Source organism: Coregonus lavaretus, assembly GCF_964263955.1.
Source record: "Coregonus lavaretus genome assembly, chromosome: 40".
Lineage (NCBI taxonomy): Eukaryota > Metazoa > Chordata > Actinopteri > Salmoniformes > Salmonidae > Coregonus > Coregonus lavaretus.
Window position 1 is genome coordinate 9,444,503 of NC_140027.1, and position 21,271 is coordinate 9,465,773.

The 21,271-nt window shown below is 45.6% G+C and overlaps 1 protein-coding gene across 1 annotated transcript; it reads right to left on the bottom strand.

Moving 5' to 3' along the window:
- Positions 1–2,495: 2,495 nt before the first annotated feature.
- LOC311113775 (visual pigment-like receptor peropsin) lies at positions 2,496–13,029 on the bottom strand (the record flags this gene model as incomplete). The annotated part of the gene is made up of 6 exons (XM_084157085.1): positions 2,496–2,999; positions 3,289–3,512; positions 3,887–3,991; positions 4,151–4,250; positions 11,660–11,865; positions 12,867–13,029. 6 exons carry the CDS (start codon positions 13,027–13,029, stop codon positions 2,496–2,498), a joined length of 1,302 nt encoding a protein of 433 aa, XP_084013211.1.
- Between the last annotated feature and the right edge of the window lie 8,242 nt (positions 13,030–21,271).

Genomic DNA, 21,271 nt, shown 5'->3' on the forward strand with positions numbered 1-21,271 from the left:
GCACAAAAAGCTTATTTCACAAATTAGTTTACATCCCTGTTAGTGAGCATTTCTCCTTTGCCAAAATAATTCATCCACCTGACAGGTGTGGCATATAAAAAAGCTGATTAAACAGCATGATCATTACACAGGTGCACCTTGTGCTGGGGACAATAAAAGGCCACTAAAATGTGCAGTTTTGTCACACAACACAATGCCACAGATGTCTCAAGTTTTGAGGGAGCGTGCAATTGGCATGCCGACTGCAGGAATGTCCACCAGAGCTGTTGCCAGATAAGTGAATTTTAATTTCTCTACCTTAAGCCACCTCCAACGTCGTTTTTTTTTTAGACCAACCGGCCTCACAACCGCCAACCACGTGTATGGTGTCATGTGGGTGAGCGGTTTGCTGATGTCAACGTTGTGAACAGACTGTCCCATGGTGGCGGTGGGGTTATGGTATGGGCAGGCATAAGCTACGGACAACAAAAACAATTGCATTTTATTGATGGCAATTTGAATGCACAGAGATACCGTGATGAGATCCTGAGGTCCATTGTCGTGCCATTCATCTGGCGCCATTACCTCATGTTTCAGCATGATAATGCATGGCCCCATGTCGCAAGGATGTGTACACAATTCCTGGAAGCTGAAAATGGCCCAGTTCCTCCATGGCCTGCATACTCACCAGATATGTCACCCATTGAGCATGTTTGGGATGCTCTGGATCGACGTGTACGACAGCGTGTTCCACTTCCGGCCAATATCCAGCAACTTCGCACAGCCATTGAAGAGAGGTGGGACAACATTCCACAAGTCACAATCAACAGCCTGATCAACTCTATGCGAAGGAGATGTGTCGCATGAGGCAAATGGTGGTCACACCAGATACTGACTGGTTTTCTGATCCATGCCCCTACCTTTTTTTTAAGGTAGCTGTGACCAACAGATGCATATCTGTATTCCCAGTCATGTGAAATCCATAGATTAAGGCCTAATGTATTTATTTCAATTGACTGATTTCCTTATATGAACTGTAACTCAGTAAAATATTTGAAATTGTTGCATGTTGCATTTATATTTTTGTTCAGTACACAAGGTCCTTGGACCTTAAGGAGTAATGGTAGGCTCATTAAAGGAAAATACAGAAATCACCTCGTATGATGCAATTTGCTTCATATGATGCAAAAAGCATCATACAGGGATGATTTCTGTATTTTGAAAGTTACATGTCTTGAAAACTTGATTGCTGACAAGCAAAACATTTTGGGACTATGTCAACAATGGACTAATGAAACAAATAACAAAATATAGTTTTTGGGTGGAGTTTTCCTTTAAGAGTGTGTCTTGGGCTATTGTCCACTGCAGACCAATAGCCTATGTCAAGACAAACATTAGAAGTACATTTGAGTCATTTAGCAGACGCTCTTATCCAGAGCGACTTACAGGAGCAATTAGGGTTAAGTGCCTTGCTCAAGGTCACAGACAGATTTTTCACCTAGTCGGCTCGGGGATTAGAACCAGCGACCTTTCGGTTACTGGCACAATGCTCTTAACCACTAAGCTACCTGCCGCCCCATTAGTGAGAATTCTTGCAACACTTGGCAAAATGTTAAATTGCTTACCTTAATGTTAAAAGCTGTAGGCTATTTGCACAATGTGCAATCAAACTATTGAATAGACACCATCAAATAAGTTGAAGGAAGCATGAAGATAAAGAAAACAAAAATAACATCTGCTAACCTGTTGTCCTGTGGGGCTTCGAAGAACCTTTCAAATGATTTTTTACTTTCTCCCTCTTTCCAATGTCGGACTTAATAAACGTGTCCCACGCGCGAGCATATTGCAGGCGTATCCGTTTTATGTTTTGTATTAGTCCAGCTCTCTTGGGTATTGTAGCTTATTCTTGTAGCCTATCATAAAGTTTAATGCACTTTAATTCACTTCAACTGTTTCTTATGGCACCTGTCCTATCTGAGGTAAAGTTGGTTTGTGTGGAGTTCCTTGGAAGGAGGGGGAACAGATGGATTATTTTTTCACTGGACGAAAACAAGTCAGCCCATGAAGACGTGCCTGCCTCACTCAAGTAAAGTTATCATTAGAACTGGTATGTCGGCTATGCGTGAGCTGAGCATCTCAGAGCCAGTAGGATATATTGAGCATTTTCATAAGAGATACACTTACATTTCTGTAATGTCTTCTCCTATATTTGCTCATGGGGTTGAATTATTATGTTGGACAGAAATATATATTTTAAAAGAGTGACAGAATGAGTATTGATATTGCAAACATCTTTCAACTTGTTCCCTTTAAATAGAAACAGTTTTATTCACAAGTATAAACACAATTCATTAAGAAAATAACTAACTGTATCAACAGGTATACATACTTACACAAATCAAATACAAAAATATTTATCCTTAACATGATCCCCTAAAATTCAAGTAGCCCCCTTTCAAGTAAATTCCCATGTGTTTTCAAATAAAAAAGTAACACAAAAAACAAATGTATTGTTCTTAGAGTCTGTCGCATTCCCACTCTGGCCCATCAGACAGATGGGGCACGTTGATAAAGAACACCTCGTTGTTGGCGGGAGGAGGAGGAGTACAGGGGGGGCTCCCCACTCCCGAATCTGGGCTTGGGGCCGCCTTAAGCGCTGTGAGCGGATACGGATTTCCAGGGGCATACTTCATCTCCTTCATCTTCTGGTGATGAGGAGGTGCTTTGAGTCCATTGCCTCTTCCGGAGCCCTGGTGACCCTCACCTTTCGGCTTAAAACGCTTGAGCTTGACCGTGTCCTTGCCATCGCCGGTGCAGGGCAGCAAGATGGCGACGTCCTTGCGGAACTTGGAGCTGAGGCCGAAGTAGATGAGTGGGTTGTAGAAGCTGGCCGACTTGGCAAAGAGGCGGGTGAAGATGCTGGTAAGGCTGGGTACGTGGAAGCCACAGGCCGACCACATGGAGACCACGGCGTACGGCGACCACGCCAGGATGAAGGCTGTGCAGATGACAATGGATATCTGGGAGAAAACGAAAGTTAGGATGACCGTTAAATCATAACCCATCGTTTAACGCTTGGTCTATATGTAGTATTGTTTGTACATCTCTTATTTTCTGGATTCTGACACATGCTCACTCTAATATATCTACTCTGGATTGTTTATTGGACTCACTCTGTCATGTCTTGATTTCTTGTTTAGATTTTTGTATTGTATTTGCGAGACATTCTACTGCACTCTTGGAGCTAGTAACCCCTGCAAATCTGTGTACGTGACCAATAAACGTTGATTTGATTTGAATCCTACTCACAATGGTGACGTCCCTTTCAGTCTTCCTCTGCCTGTCGGTCAGGTCTCCCTCAGCGGCCATGGCGTTGCCTCGCTTCACTGTGTTGATGATGGACACGTAGGTGAAGAGCATGACCAGCACGGGGACGAAGAAGCAGAAGATGAGGATGGAGATGATGTAGGACTTGTAGACGGTGGAGTAGTTGGCTTTGGCCCAGTCGATTTCACATGTTCCGTATCCACGATCTAAAAGGAGGAGGAGATTGAGATACAAACACATGAAGGTAAAAACGTTTTTGCGTATGTTAGAATTTTTTTTGTATTTGTTCAGGTGAAGATTGTTTAAAATGTAAGAAGAATTTCCTCTATTATGGCCCTTAAAAAAGTCAGGGTGAAAAAAGGTCCACATATGTCAAAATATGGTCAGTTCTCGTTTAAAGATTGTCTTCTGCAAATGTTTTAGATAACAACTTGCTTTAGTGCTATTATTTTTTTGTCGTCATTGTGCACATACAAATCTTGAAAATGTTGCCCAACCAGAATGTTACAAGATCCTAACAGAAGTAAGTGCCCCTGTATAAAATAGTATGTCACATGATTACTAGCCATGTTTATCTCACCTGTGTAACTCCCCCAGCCCAGAAGGGGCGCACCCGACCAGAACACAGCCCCCAACCAGATGAATATTAGGCACATTCCTACGGTTGTGTTGGTTATGCAGTGAGCTAGGTAAAGGAAAAGAGTTGAAAGTTAAAAGAAAGGCTCCCACAAGAACATTGTGTCTCTGACTAGAACATCTAGCCTACAGGGGCATTTTTCTTCCAACTTTATTAGAATCATTGAGATGAAGATTAAAGGTTAAAGGTCGTGTCACAGTGCCTTACCTTTACTCGGATGGCATCCCTTGATGTATCTTGTGACACTGATGACAGTCAAAGTATTGATGCTGCTGAGGCCAAAGACCAAGGTGAAGAAGCCGTCCACCTGGGAAAGACCAACAATACCGTTAGTGATGCTTAGAGGGGGAAGGTGCAGGGAAGAGAATCTCAAAACAAATACAAAACAGTAGAAAAAACAGACATCCACTGTTCTTGCAGAAGTTGAAGGACCGCAATCACTCAGAAGATCAAGTTGAAAACAAGTATCCTGCTGTTGAATACTGGAGTGGCCTAGCCAGTCTCCAGATCTCAACCCCATAGAAAATCTTTGGAGGGAGTTGAATGTCCGTGTTGCCCAGCGACAGCCCCAAAACATCACTGCTCTAGAGGAGATCTGCATGGAGGAATGGGCCAAAATACCAGCAACAGTGTGTGAAAACCTTGTGAAGACTTACAGAAAACGTTTGACCTGTGTCATTGCCAACAAAGGGTATATAACAAAGTATTGAGAAACTTTTGTTAAGTTTCTTATTGACCAAATACTTATTTTCCACCATAATTTGCAAATAAATTCATTAAAAATCCTACAATGTGATTTTCTGGATTTTCTTTTCTCAATTTGTCTGTCATAGTTGACGTGTACCTATGATGAAAATTACAGGCCTCTCTCATCTTTTTAAGTGGGAGAACTTGCACAATTGGTGGCTGACTAAATACTTTTTTTCCCCACTGTATGTAAACTTCTGACCCACTGGGAATGTGATGAAATAAATAAAAGCTCTCTACTATTATTCTGACATTTCACATTCTTAAATTAAAGTGGTGATCCTAACTGACCTAAGACAGGGAACTTTTACTAGGATTAAATGTCAGGAATTGTGAAAAACTGAGTTTAAATGTATTTGGCTAAGGTGTATGTAAACTTCCGACTTCAACTGTATATTGAATGGAGTTAAAGATCAGTCCATTACAGCTATGGTCAGCAGTGGTGAGTATGTCTGATCAAGATTGACAGCTTCTACCGAATTAACTTGTCTTCCTAGTGGAGACAGGACCCAATGTACTTTGACTGATCGGATTACTTAATCTAATCTAATATATTTACATCCAAGCCCCATTCACTTTTGCCTCACGGTCAGATACACTTTGGCAGTGGTGTAAAGTACGTAAGTAAAAATACTTTTAAGTAACTACTTAGGTCGTTTTTTGGGGTATCTGTACTTTACTTTACTATTTATATTTTTGACAACTTTTACTTTTACTCCACTACATTCCTAAAGAAAATAATGTACTTTTTACTCCATACATTTTCCCTGACACCTAAAAGTACTTGTTACATTTAGAATGCTCAAGCACAACAGAATTATGGCACCTATCAATATAACGCTTTGTCATCCCTACTGCCTTTGATCTGGTGGACTCACGAAACACAAATACTGTGTTTGTAAATTATGTCTGAGTGTTGGAGTGTGCCCCTGTCTGTCCGTAATTAAAAATAATACAACATTTGTGCCGTCTGGTTTGCTTAATATAAGGAATTTGATGTATAGCATTTACTTTTACTTTGTACTTTTACTCAAGTATGACAATTGAGTACTTTTTCTACCACTGTACTTAAGTACATGTAAAACAAGATACTTTTAGACTTTTACTCAAGTAGTATTTTACTGGGTAACTTTCACTTTTACTTGAGTCATTTTCTGTTAAGGTATCTTTACTTTTACTCAACTATGACAATTCAGTACTTTTTCCACCACTGCACTTTGGAGGACAATTCAAATGTCTATTGGAGGAAAAACCTTGGACCATAATTTGAAAAACACCTGGTGGGATGCTTCGAGCAACATAGCATTTTCTGCAAATGGGGTTTCTCTGTAATCGGAAACAGACCTGGGTTCAAATGCTTTTTCAAATATCTCAATTCCTTTTACATACATTCAAAGTAAGTATACAGATATATTTTATTTGAAAAGTAGTTTAAGTAGTTTAATATTTTAATGTATTTGGAAATACACTTGGAAAGTATTTGAAAATACTCTCAAATACAATTTGGTAGATTTGGTTTTTACGAATAACCATTCAAATATTTCAATAAAAGTACTTGTTTTGGGCTGTGTATTTTTTTTAAGCTCAAGTACACAGAAAAAAGTATTTTAAATACCAGATACTCAAATACACATGTATTTGAACCCAGGTCTGGTTGGAAAGTAGTTATATGTCAGAGTTCATGTCCCATCATGCATTTTACTTGCTGCTTGTTAGGGTAAGCGTACCTATTAAGCCCACGTTCCCATGAAGCCCACTTCCATCTTTGGATAAAAAAATATAAAAAAACATTTCCTGCTGTTTAATGTTTCAACCAATTCATCTGATTGTCTTAGAATAAAAACTGTTATGGAAATAACAATCAGATGTTGTATTATTAAGTTATTGACAGTTATGTGTAAGTTCCTACTAGCGGTCCATTTCAAAGCTGCAAAAAAACTTTGGTGTGGAGGTGACTCTCAGATAAACACATTTTTTAGATATTTTTTGTACCTTCTCAGATAAGCGATCACACTTAATGTAAAATTAAGAGATTAATGTGTTGATATATGCACATGATAGCATACTACATACAGTGAGGGAAAAAAGTATTTGATCCCCTGCTGATTTTGTACGTTTGCCCACTGACAAAGACATGATCAGTCTATAATTTTAATGGTAGGTTTATTTGAACAGTGAGAGACAGAATAACAACAAAAAAATCCAGAAAAATGCATGTCAAAAATGTTATAAATTGATTAGCATTTTAATGAGGGAAATAAGTATTTGACCCCTCTGCAAAACATGACTTAGTACTTGGTGGCAAAACTCTCGTTGGCAATCACAGAGGTCAGACGTTTCTTGTAGTTGGCCACCAGGTTTGCACACATCTCAGGAGGGATTTTGTCCCACTCCTCTTTGCAGATCTTCTCCAAGTCATTAAGGTTTCAAGGCTGACGTTTGGCAACTCGAACCTTCAGCTCCCTCCACAGATTGTCTATGGGATTAAGGTCTGGAGACTGGCTAGGCCACTCCAGGACCTTAATGTGCTTCTTCTTGAGCCACTCCTTTGTTGCCTTGGCCGTGTGTTTTGGGTCATTGTCATGCTGGAATACCCATCCACGACCCATTTTCAATGCCCTGGCTGAGGGAAGGAGGTTCTCACCCAAGATTTGACGGTACATGGCCCCGTCCATCGTCCCTTTGATGCGGTGAAGTTGTCCTCTCCCCTTAGCAGAAAAACACCCCCAAAGCATAATGTTTCCACCTCCATGTTTGACGGTGGGGATGGTGTTCTTGGGGTCATAGGCAGCATTCCTCCTCCTCCAAACACGGCGAGTTGAGTTGATGCCAAAGAGCTCAATTTTGGTCTCATCTGACCACAACACTTTCACCCAGTTCTCCTCTGAATCATTCAGATGTTCATTGGCAAACTTCAGACGGCCCTGTATATATGCTTTCTTGAGCAGGGGGACGTTGCGGGCGCTGCAGGAATTCAGTCCTTCACGGCGTAGTGTGTTACCAATTGTTTTCTTGGTGACTATGGTCCCAGCTGCCTTGAGATCATTGACAAGATCCTCCTGTGTAGTTCTGGGCTAATTCCTCACTGTTCTCATAATCATTGCAACTCCACGAGGTGAGATCTTGCATAGAGCCCCAGGCCGAGGGAGATTGACAGTTATTTTGTGTTTCTTCCATTTGCGAATAATCGCACCAACTGTTTTCACCTTCTCACCAAGCTGTTTGGCGATGGACCTAGCCCATTCCAGCCTTGTGTAGGTCTACAATCTTTCCCTGACATCCTTGGAGAGCTCTTTGGTCTTGGCCATGGTGGAGAGTTTGGAATCTGATTGATTTATTGATCACTTCTGTGGACAGGTGTCTTTTATACAGGTAACAAACTGAGATTAGGAGCACTCCCTTTAAGAGTGTGCTCCTAATCTCAGCTCGTTACCTGTATAAAAGACACCTGGGAGCCAGAAATCTTTCTGATTGAGAGGGGGTCAAATACTTATTTCCCTCATTAAAATGCAAATCAATTTATAACATTTTTGACATGCGTTTTTCTGGATTTTTTTGTTGTTATTCTGTCTCCCACTGTTCAAATAAACCTACCATTAAAATTATAGACTGATCATTTCTTTGTCAGTGGGCAAACTCAAAATCAGCAGGGGATCAAATACTTTTTTCCCTCACTGTAGGTATTAATTACTATTTCTTGCCAATTGAAAAGATGGGTTTTTCATGCTAGCAGTCGTACCAAATGTCAGTCAATACAGTAGCAACATAACTTGGTGAACCACAACAATATAACAGATCTTAAGCACTCACAGCTCACATTTTTTAAATTCATTTTGTCTTATTTTACTGTTAAATGAACCTTGCATTTTTATACATGGATGCCTTTTTTGTAAATTGGACATTTATCTCAGATGGGTTTAAAGGGTACAGTAGCACAAAAAGCACTCGCTCTATACAGAATGTAAATGAAAATTAAATAATATTGTTCAATATGATCAAAACTAACATCACATCATATTGTAGTCTATAGTGTATATTTATACCCGAAAACCATTGGTTTCCAAATAGTTTGACTGAACTTTGCTATTCTGTCTTTTTTTACCATAAATCACTGTTGTTCCGATTAAGCCCAGTAGCCCGGTTTGCATTGAAACACATGGAGATTGTGTGTTGATATCCCTAATATTCAATGAACCTGAGCATAAATGATTTTTCTTCAGATTTATTTTCATTAAAATGCTCAAACTACATTTATGCATATTATGCATCTATCAATGGTGCGTTTAACAAGATTAAAAACAATTAAGAACAATTAAAAGCCTCTGTACTCTCTCTGCAAGACGTTTGGAGTGGACAGGTAGTCATTGATGCAGAGAGAGTAGAATAAGATCAGGGTTGAAGGATATCAGGGATGGAAGACCTAAAAGTAGTGGACAAAAATGGAAACAAATGAGGGACAAGACGATGATTATTGGATGACTACTTATGCAGTTAGAGCCAGGGGCATTGTCATATGGTTGTCCCTCGTTCATCCAGGTGTTTCTGTTGTTTCGTTCAGCACATGTACCTTTGTAATACAACAGTAGAGAGGGAGATTTTAAACTGTCTTCAGACAAGCTTTAGGAAGACAAGTTGAACTAATGAACAAGAATAAGAGTACAGCAAATGTGAACCAGCTTTTAGATAATTCTTTAAAAGTTGTTTGTGTTATGGTCTTTGTGCATGGCGTCTTATCCACAGAAGGCCGGTGAGGGTGCATGTTTTTGTCCTAACCAAGCAGTAACACTGATTCAACTTATCAAGTCTTGGTTGAAGTCTATGATTAGTTGATTAGTCGAATCAGGTGTGTACTGGTTGGCATGAACAAAAGCCTGGGCCCACATTGTTCTCTGCGGATACGATTGGACACCCCCTTTTATGAGTGATACTTCCATGATGAATAGTAATGATCAGTTGATTTTAATAACGTTGGGGGAGATTATTATAATTTAAGTTAACATAAGATATGTCAGTTTGTACGTTTTCAGCATTAGGAAATAATTCAAATGGATTATTTAAGAGGTGGGCTTATTTGGAATACCCATGGGCTTAAAGGGTACATTCAGTACCCATTAAACCCAGTCCGGACTTTTCACATATTTTATCAAATATTTTTGTCTATAAAAAAAATATGGTTTAAGTCAAGTCATACAATTTCACGAGAGATTAATCTTTCATATTATCTTCACTTTTCTTACAAAAATTAGGACAGTATATGTTAGAAATGTCTAAACTTAGATTTTATCCTATGGTCCGCAATCTCATCTTTGACCATCCCCTCCCCCACCCCCCATAAAAATAAAATAAAATAAAAAGTGGTTGTCCCACTGGCTATCATAAGTTGAATGTACCAATTTGTAAGTCGCTCTGGATAAGAGCGTCTGCTAAATGATGTAAATGTAAATGACTACTCTCTGACCTCACTCTGACCCAGACATTCTATAATCCAGCTTTCAATGTCTGCTGACCTCAGGGATAATGTTGACCTGTGAACCACTTTTCTTTCACCACTTTTCTTTCTCAGAAGAAACTCTCCTTTCTCTCTTCCTCATATTTATGTTTTCCTCATCTCTCTCTCTCTGCCCTGTTACTCTCTCCTTTGTTTGTTTTCATACAGTAGTTTTCATTTAGTTGTTTTCCTGTTGTTTTTAGCATTGGCCAATAGTTAATGAAAATATTTTTGTTCAGTGTTAGTTGGACATTATTCAACTACGATTTGTACCAAACAAGCAGCAACACCTGCTTGGGGAAATAACTGTAATTAACATTAAAACACACATACTGTTGTTGTGTTAACAAGTTTGATACAAATAAAACAGGGATTACATTGTAATTTCACAGACATTGCATTCCGTTTTTTTTTTTAGGTGCCATTTTCTCACACTGTGCACCAAAACAAAAACCCATCTGGTAAATTGATTGATAGGCTTGAACTAAAATGTATATTTTCAAGAAGAGACCCCAATAAAACAAGGTAATGGATATTGCCCGTTAATCACGCGTACACAAGGAAACAGACATTACAGGACACCTTATTGATATTGACCCTTGTGCAAATCACGCTTCCTCTTTATCAAATGCAATAAGCATGTACCAGACCTTAACCATCCATCTATGTTTGGCTGTTGATGTGGCTAAAGCATTCTTATTCCCCCCTAAGATAGTGTTAAAATTATATTACTTCAGGTGAAGCCTATAGACCTTTTCTCCTGTGCTGTAGTTAGCAATATAATGCCTTTGTGACACCTTGTAAAACCACCATCTCGCTTCTTCCAGGTGACTCATCGTCATCACTCAATGTGATGAATATGCCAACACACTACTTTTTATTGAATTAATTATCAACTGTCCGGAGCACCCATTGTTAATATTCTATTCGTCACCAAGCTAATAATAGAAAGGACCATCCCCCCAAAGAACCTTTGTAGTGTAGTGAATATAATGATCTGTTGCAACACATTTCTATGCTTTGCCCATTGTGTTATATTTACTTAGTCTTCCATTCTGAGTGGACCGTTGATATTCATAACTAGGCAATTAGCTGGAAATTATAAAGAACTGTCAATAGGAACAAAGCCATAGAGCAATGTTTTTGCAAATCTGCAATCATAAAGGTAAGTTGTCCTGGTTGTGTGTTTGACATTTGTGTAGAGGATGGCGAAGTTAGCATCTCACAGTGACGTCACCTTCCAGGAGACCTGAACTACTAAAGTCCTATCCAATAATGCCATGTTTTATGGGATAGCGGTAATGTCTGTGTTTTGTGAGTATTGCTGTAAGTAAGTATAGTATCGGATCCTGCAGTAGGATGGCACATGCTACACATGCAACACAGTACCATTCACATACAATACTAATTTGAAGCATACAAATTGGAAGCATCTCACAAAACAACTTTTCCCCCTCCAACCAGATCCCCTCATTGCCTACCTGGCATGTCCAGATGGAGGTAACCAGGTATCCGTTGTCCCGGAACACATTGAAGATCTCCAGGATCCCTCTGGAGTAGCCAAAGATGGAAATACTGGCGTCGGAGATGGCCAGGTTAAAGGTCAGATAGTCCGTGGGCTGCAGTGACGCACGCTGCTTGTACAGGACAAAGATCACGATACTGTTGCCGAACCACGACAGCCAACCTGACGAGGAAAAAACCCATTGACATACTAACTGATTGGCTTTATGTAGCTCTTTTCCAGACACTAAAAGCACTACATAGAGGGAAACTCACCCCATCTATTACCAGTGTGTCCCACACTACCTATGAGCAAAGGCCTCTTCAGTTTTGTGAAAAGTAATGGAATTGTAGCCATTCAAAATGCAGCTCATAAAGCAGCATGAAGCATTGAGGTGACAAAGTGCCTCATCTGTGATTTTAACCTACTGACCTTCTCTTCAAACACTAAATATTCAAATGCTGAAATGAGCATAAATCTTCCTTCATGAAATTTCCTTTAGAGATAATAGTAGGTGCACTGAGTAGCCTACCTATCCTCTAACTAAAATTACAATAACCCTATTGATTTCAAAAGTCAGGATCATTTTAAATATATTTGCACCAAATAACAGGGAATTATATGTCTTTCTGCCCTCTCTTAAAGAAAGTCTGGCTGACTGCCATCCTTTCTTGATTGACGATTTCCATGGCTTAGACAGGATCTTAATGGCTGCAGGATTCACCTCTCTCCCTGGAGAAGATTTGTCCTGAGCTACTTATAGCACCAAATCCACTAACTGTTGCCCATACACTACACTGACAGTAGTATAACAACTGCAATAACAAAGCTTTCTGGCATTGGTAATTTGTATTCTGCAGTGCAATCGAACTATTCACCCAATTGTTGTATACTGCGATATCAACACATGGTAGAGTTAAAAAAGAACAAGATAATGTAGGCTACTCTGAATCACATATTTTGTAAATTAGTAAATAAGTACTGTCATTCATCTTACCTTAACGTTTAGGAAATAATAGAGAAATTATGTAGTGGTAAACAAGCCATTAATGACATATTTCCAGATTTTTAGCCATGAAAGCAAAACTAAATAATGTATTTGCATCATAAAAGCAAAGCTGCATTTTAAAAACGAAATTACATTCCAGCAACTCCATAAGCAAGTTCTCTAAATGTATACCCACCTAGCACCAACAGGTATACTCCTATAATGGTCTCCCCTTGATCCGAGAAAGATGGGTCTTTATTTGACATGGTAAAAGTGTTATTCCTCCATGGAATGTTAGCCATTTGAAAAGCATTATTGACTGACATTTTGTTGTCCGAACGTCCCAGCTGCCGAGACATACAAGGAGCTGCGCGCTCTCTGCTTTCTAAGACACAAAGGTGCTTCCTCCGAGAAAACACTTGACCGGCTCCTCTTTCTCTAAATCCTGTCTAAAAATATTTTTCGGCGCACGGTGTGTTGTCTGAGAGGGATGACACGTACTTCGCTAATCCCAATTATACCCCGAGGTTCATACCCTGCAGGGGAAAATCACTTGTCGTTTCTGACCTGAGCTATGTTGTTTTGTCCTCGAGGACAACTTGGCAAGCGTCAGTGTGTTGTATTTGGGTGAAGTTGTAGGCTAAGCACAAGTTGTTGTGGGTTTTATTTACTACATGATCAACTCAATTTAATATAACCCAGTGTATAATGAAACATATTAGTAGAGTAGCCAGCCTACACGTTTTACAGGGACACGCTGCTGTCAAATTTAGAGCAAGTCAGGCAGGGACAGCAAACAAGGATTTCCATGTAGCCTGAAACCGCTGTCCAAGGTGCTGATGATGAGAGCGCTTTCAATTAGGCTTTTAAGAAATAGGTTGTTGCAGTGACTGAGTCAAATCAATGATATCACATCAATTAGACTTACATTTCGTCATATTAACCTACTTTTTGTCACTTTTATTTTTAAGTAACTGTACTTATAGCATTGGGCGAAGATTATTATAATTCCTTGACAAAAATCATTTAGAAAATGTATTTAAAAGAAAATGCTTAAATATGTAAAAATTGATTAATGCTGCCAATAATCTTTTTGCGATGAAGTAGGCTGCCTATTTACATTTTAGTCATTTAGCAGACGCTCTTATCTAGAGCGACTTACAGTTAGTGAATACATATTTTGTTTTATACTTGCCCCCCGTGGGAATCAAACCCACAACCCTGGCATTGCAAACGCCATGCTCTATCAACTGAGCTACATCCCTGCCGGCCATTCCTTCCCCTACCCTGGGCGACGCTGGGCCAATTGTGCGCCGCCCATGAGTCTCCCGGTCGCGGCCGGCTGCGACAGAGCCTGGATTCGAACCAGGATCTCTAGTGGCACAGTTAGTTATACTGAACAAAAATATAAACGCAACATGCAACAGTTTCAAAGATTTTACTGAGTTACAGTTCATATAAGGAAATCAGTCAATTTAAATAAATTCATTAGGCCCTTGTCACGGTCGTTTAAGGACGGGTCAGATCAAGGCGCAGCGTGAAATGCATACATGTTTATTATAACGATAAACACACGAACAAAACAACGTGACGTGAAGTCCTCAGGCTAAACACAATACAAGCCTCTACACGGAACAAGATCCCACAACTAATGAGTGCCAACAGGCTACTTAAGTATGATCCCCAATCAGAGACAAAGAGCAGACAGCTGCCTCTGATTGGGAATCACACCCGGCCAACATAGAAACACACACATAGAATGAAAACATAGAAATACTAACATAGATATCCACACCCTGACTCAACATATAAGAGTCCCATAAATTAGGGCGTGATAGTACCCCCCCCCCCCCCCCCCAATGTGCGGACTCCGACCGCCCAAACCTGACATAACAGGGTCGGGTCCGGGTGGGCATTCCGCCTCGGAGGCGGATCCGGCTCCGGGCGTGATGACCACATTCTCTCAGCCTCCCCGTTGCGCCCCTGGTCTGGTCTGGACCTCGGCGCGCTGCTTCCCCTCTCCTTCCTCCCACGATACACCAAGCCCTGTCTGGACCCTGGTGTGGGAGACCCCGAACCTGGTGAGGGGCTGACGTCTGGGCCTGGATCGGCAATCCTCCGGCGATGCACCAAGCTCTGTCTGGGCCCTGGTGTGGGAGACCCCCAACCTGGAGAGGGGCTGACGTCTGGACTGGAGCCGCTGACCGGAGCTGGACCGGGCACCGGTGGAGCGGACTGCTCTGGCTCCGGAGTGAAGCTGCTGACCGGAGCTGGACTGTGCACCGGTGGAGCGGACTGCTCTGACTCCGGAGTGGAGCTGCTGACTGGAGCTGGACTAGGCACCGGTGGAGCGGACTGCTCTAGCTCTGGAGTGGAGCAGCTGACCGGAGCTGGACTAGGCACCGGTGGAGCGGACTGCTCTGACTCCGGAGTGGAGCTGCTGACCGGAGCTGGACTAGGCACCGGTGGAGCGGACTGCTCTAGCTCTGGAGTGGAGCAGCTGACCGGAGCTGGACTAGGCACCGGTGGAGCGGACTGCTCTAGATCCGGAGTGGAGCAGCTGACCGGAGCTGGACTGGACCCCGGTGGAGCGGACTGCTCTGGTTCCGGAGTGGATCCGCTGACCGGAGCTGAACTGGGCACCGGTGGAGCGGACTACTCTGGCTCCAGTCTGGTGCGAGGAGCAGGCACGGGCCGGAACGGACTAGGAACACGCACCACTGGCTTGGTGCGAGGAGCCGGAACGGGCCGGGCCGGACTGGGAACACGCACCACTGGTCTGGTGCGAGGAGCAGGAACGGGCCGGGCCGGACTGGCGACACGCACCACTGGCTTGGTGCCGGGAGCAGGAACGGGCCGGGCCGGACTGGCGACATGCACCACTGACTTGGTGCCGGGAGCAGGAACGGGCCGGGCCGGACTGGAAACACGCACCACTGGCTTGGTGCGAGGAGCAGGAACGGGCCGGGCCAGCCTGGGAACACGCATCACTGGCTTGGTGCGGGGCGCAGGAACGGGCCAGGCCGGACTGGGAACACGCACCACTGGCTTGGACGCACTGGGCACAGGACGCACTGGGCTGTGCACGCGCGCTGGCGATACAGTACGTAGAACCGGCGCAGGATATGCTGGACCGAGGAGGCGTACTGGAGACCAGGAGCGTTGAGCCGTCCCACCCCGTCCTGGCTGGATGCCCATTTTCGCATGGCACGTGCGTGGTGCTAGCACAGGACGTACAGGACTGTGCCGGCGCCCTGGCGACACAGTACGTAGCTCCGTATAACACGAAGCCTGCACGGTCACACACATCCTAGCGTGAGTACGGGGAGTTGGCTCTGCTCTGAACCCAGGCTCCGCCAACCACCCCGTGTGCCCCCCCCAAAAAAATGTATTGGGGCTGCTTCTCGGGCTTCCTCCTCGGCCGGCGCCTTCTGTGTTGCCGTTGCTCCTCTCTAAACCGGGCCTCCACTGTCTCCTCCCAAGGACGGCGATCCATCCCACCCTGAATCTCCTCCCATATCCAGGATCCCTTTCCGTCCAGGATCTCCTCCCATGTCCATGATGTCTGCTCCTGGGCACACTGCTTGGTCCATTTTTGGTGGGATCTTCTGTCACGGTCGTTTAAGGACGGGTCAGACCAAGGCGCAGCGTGAAATGCATACATGTTTATTATAACGATAAACACACCAACAAAACAACATGACGTGACGTGACGTCCTCAGGCTAAACACAATACAAGCCTCTACACAGAACAAGATCCCACAACTAATGAGTGCCAACAGGCTACTTAAGTATGATCCCCAATCAGAGACAACGAGCGACAGCTGCCTCTGATTGGGAATCACACCCGGCCAACATAGAAACACACACATAGAATGAAAACATAGAAATACTAACATAGATATCCACACCCTGACTCAACATACAAGAGTCCCATAAATCAGGGCGTGACAGCCCTAATCTATGGATTTCACATGACTGGGCAGGGGTGCAGCCATGGGTGGGCCTTGGAGGGCATAGGCCCATCCACTTGGCAGCCAGGCCCATCCATTGGGGAGCCAGGCCCAGCCAATCAGAATGATTTTTTTCCCACAAAATGGCTTTATTACAGACATAAATACTCCTCAGCACTCCCCCCACCACTCCTCAGACAATCCCGCAGGTGTCACGGTTCAGACAGACGACCAGAGGACCACAATTGCGTCACACCAGAAAGTTTATTAAAACTTAAGGGAAAAGGGAAGTAGGGAGTGAATGAAGGCTCCAGGGGTAACAGGGATCCCGTCCAATGTGCTGGGTCTGTGCCCCCCCCAGTGGCAGCGATGCGTCCTATGAAGCCGGTGGTGGGTGGTCCAGAAGTCCTGGGGGGGGGAGACACAGACACAACAGGGCGGAATGAAACAAGGCAGCAGTACAGTTCAAGGGAAATCCAAAATACGTAGTAGCAAGGCAGAAGGCTGGTCAGAGTTACCGGGATTGAAGAGTAGTCAGGAGTCGTTATGGCAGAAGCAGGTCTGGATCTCCTGGGGCAGAAGAGTATCCAAAAATCAGGCAGGTCCGGGGTCACAAAACCAGGGTGAGCCAGAAGCGCGAGCAAACAGGTTCCGGGTGTGAGCTTTGCAGACGATCTGACACCGGAGAGCTGAAAGACAGGGCCTTAAATACTGGGAGAGGTAGTGGGTAATGCAGCGCAGCTGGCAGAGTAATTAGAGCAGAGCAGAGCAGGGACAGGTGGAGCTAGTTAGGCTGAGTAGAGAGAGTGGTGAGCAGAGTGGAAGAAAATAAAGGTGGTAACCCGGTGGAGTGAGAGGCTCATGACAGAACCCCCCCCCCAAGGGACGGCCCCAGAAGTCCCAAGAGCAACACCACGCCGGGCGGGAGGAGGGGAGCCGGAGGAGGGCTAGAACTCCTCCGAACGGTCCGAGTGAACGTCCTCATCCTCGGAGGAAGCCGGAGGGCCGTGGTCGGGAGATGGGACAGGTCCCGAGACAGGATCAGGCACAGGACAGGAAGCCGAGCGGGCAGGACGGTTAGGGACCCCTCTGGGGCGGCCCCTACGGATTGCAGGTTGATCAGGATGCCGTTGGTGGAAAGCGGTGATGAGAGTCCTATCCACAATCCGACTAGCTGGCACCCAGGTCCTTTCCTCAGGTCCATAGCCCTCCCAGTCAATGAGGTACTGGAGACCCCTACCCCTCCGTCTGGACCGAAGCAGGCGGCGGACGGTGTAAACCAGACCACCATCGACGAGCCGTGGAGGAGGAGGACAAGGCGCAGCAGGGACCAGCGGACTCTCATGGATGGGCTTAATCTTAGACACATGGAAAGTGGGGTGCACCCTCAGGGAATTAGGCAGTTGGAGCCGGACAGCAGTTGGGCTAATCACTCTTATGATAGGGAATGGGCCAATGAACCGAGGTGCCAGCTTCTGCGACTCCACCCTGAGTGGCAGGTTCTTCGATGACAACCACACCCTTTGACCAACATGGTAGGTGGGAGCAGGAATTCTCCGACGGTTGGCCCCGGTAGTGTAGCTGGCAACGGATCTGAGGAGTGTGGCTCGGGCTTGTGACCAGGTGCGGCGACATCGACGGGCAAAAGCAAGTGCAGATGGGCAAGTAACCTCCTCTTCCTGGCTGGCAAATAGAGGAGGCTGGTATCCATAAACACATTGGAAAGGGGACATACCGATGGCAGAGCAGGTCAGAGAATTGTGTGCGTACTCCACCCATGTCAATTGCTGCGACCAGGAGTGGGGGTTGCGTGAAGTCATGCATCGCAGTGCCTTCTCGAGCTCCTGATTAGCCCGCTCTGACTGCCCATTGGATTGGGGATGGAATCCGGAAGTCAGACTGACTGTGGCTCCCAGCAGGTGACAGAACTCCTTCCAAAAAGCGGAGGAGAATTGTGGACCACGGTCAGAAACTACATCCTTTGGCAGTCCGTGGATCCGGAAGACGTGTTCCAGGACCACCTGGGCGGTCTCCTTGGCGGTTGGGAGCTTGGGGAGGGGAATGAAGTGTGCCATCTTGCTGAAACGGTCAACTATGGTGAGAATGACGGTCATGCCACTTGAAGGGGGCAGCCCCGTGACAAAGTCAAGGGCGATGTGAGACCAGGGACGTCTGGGCACAGGCAGGGGCTGCAGCAATCCGGCTGGGGGCTGGTAGGACGACTTGTGTTGGTTGCAGATGGGGCAGGCTTGGACGAATTCCCGTACATCCTTTCTCAGAGAGGGCCACCAGAACCTCTGGGCGAGCAGGTTGTAAGTGCGGGTGGAGCCAGGGTGACAAGCTAGGCGGGAGTCATGTCCCCACTGAACGACCTGGGACCTCAGGTCTTCGGGGACAAAAAGGCGGTCAGCTGGGCAAGTGCTGGGACCTGGCTGGTTACGGAGAGCCTCCAGCACCTGTTCCTCAACAGCCCAGGTCAGAGCTGCAACGATGCAGGGACTTGGCAGAATCGACACAGGGTCCTTGGAGGGGGTGTCATCCTTCTGGAATTGACGGGAGAGGGCGTCTGGCTTGGTGTTGCGTGATCCAGGCCGGTATGACAGAGTGAAATTAAACCTGGTGAAGAACAGGGCCCAGCGGGACTGCCTGGAGTTCAACCGTTTGGCCGTGCGGATGTACTCCAAGTTCTTATGATCGGTCCAAACGAGAAATGGAATGGTGGACCCCTCCAGCCAGTGACGCCACTCCTCCAAGGCAAGCTTCACAGCCAGCAGCTCACGGTTCCCTATGTCGTAATTGCACTCAGAGGGGGACAACCGACGTGAGAAAAAGGCACAGGGATGGAGCTTCCTATCCTCCGCAGCCCACTGAGAAATCACAGCACCAACTCCCACATCCGAGGCGTCCACCTCCACAATGAATTGCCGGTCCACATCAGGCATCTGGAGGATGGGAGCGGAGGTGAACCTCACCTTGAGGGTACTGAAGGCTTTGTCGGCTGCTGGGGTCCAGGTGAAGGGTTGCTTGGTGCTGGTTAGAGCAGTGAGAGGGGCAGCAACGGTACTGTAGTTCCGGATAAACTTTCTATAGAAGTTAGCAAACCCCAGAAACTGTTGCAGCTTCTTTCTGTTCTCCGGAACTGGCCATGAAGTGACTGCTGATACTTTGGCAGGATCCATTTGGATACTTCCCTCTGCCACTATGTACCCCAGGAAGGCCACTGTCTTGACGTGAAACTCACATTTCTCTGCCTTGGCGTAGAGGGAATTCTCCAGAAGACGATGAAGGACTTGCTGGACATGGCGGGTGTGTTCAGACAGGTTTCTGGAGTAGATTAAGATGTCATCCAGGTAAACGAAGACAAACTTGTTTAACATGTCCCGCAGTACATCATTCACTAGAGCCTGGAACACAGCAGGAGCATTGGTGAGGCCAAAAGGCATAACCAGATACTCGTAGTGGCCTGTTGGTGTATTGAATGCGGTTTTCCATTCATCTCCCTCCCGGATCCGCACTAGGTGGTAAGCGTTTCTGAGATCCAACTTGGTAAAAACAGTGGCTCCCTGGAGCAACTCAAAAGCAGAGGTGAGCAGAGGCAGAGGGTAACGGTTTTTCACTGTGATGTCGTTGAGTCCCCTGTAGTCGATGCAGGGGCGAAGAGATCCGTCCTTCTTCCCCACAAAGAAGAAGCCAGCACCAGCAGGAGATGAAGATGAACGGATTAATCCTGCGGACAGAGAGCCATTGATGTAGTCCTCCATGGACTTTCTTTCAGGAGCAGACAACGAATAAAGACGACCCTTTGGAGGGGCTGTTCCAGGGAGGAGGTCGATGGCACAGTCGTACGGTCGGTGAGGGGGCAGAGATGTGGCTCTTGCTTTGTTAAACACCTCTCTGAGACCATGGTAGCATTCTGGGACATTGGAGAGGTCAGGAGCGGAGTTAGTAGGTACTGGCCGAGGGGGTAGTGCGGCAGCAAGCAGGCAGGTTCGGTGGCAGTCCTCTCCCCACTCCCTGATCACCCCGGTCACCCAGTCGAGCTGAGGGTTGTGCCGGCGGAGCCATGGGTAACCCAGGATGAGGGGTTGGCCTGGAGAGGGAAGCAGGTGAAACTGGATAGTTTCTTGATGGTTTCCGGACAGACCCATCGAGACCGGGGCCGTGACATGAGTGACCGATCCGAGTAAGTGTCCGTCCAGTGCCCGGGCAGGAATAGGAGGTGTCAAACGGAGGTTCTCCAGTCCCAGTTGGCGTGCCAGCTTGATGTCCATTATGTTGGCTTCGGCGCCAGAATCCACCAGAGCAGCCAGGGTGTGAGTTGAGTCAGAGAGGCGGAGGTGAACTTGCAGCAGGGGTTTGCGGTCGGAGGACTGGATGGTCATTGAACTCAACCGGACTCCCCCTATGCCCGGTGAGCTTCGGCCCTTTAAAGGGCAGGTTACCACACGATGTCCATCACCTCCACAATAGAGGCAGAGGTTTGAGGTGAAGCGGCGCTGGCGCTCTGCAGGAGTGAGAGAGGCTCGCCCAATCTCCATAGGCTCAGACTGATCAAGCTGACCTGGGTGAGTGGCAGTAGATGACAGGAGCCCAGTCGGATCTCTCCGAATGCCGGTAGTAGGTGGACCTTGGCGCCCCCTCTCACGAC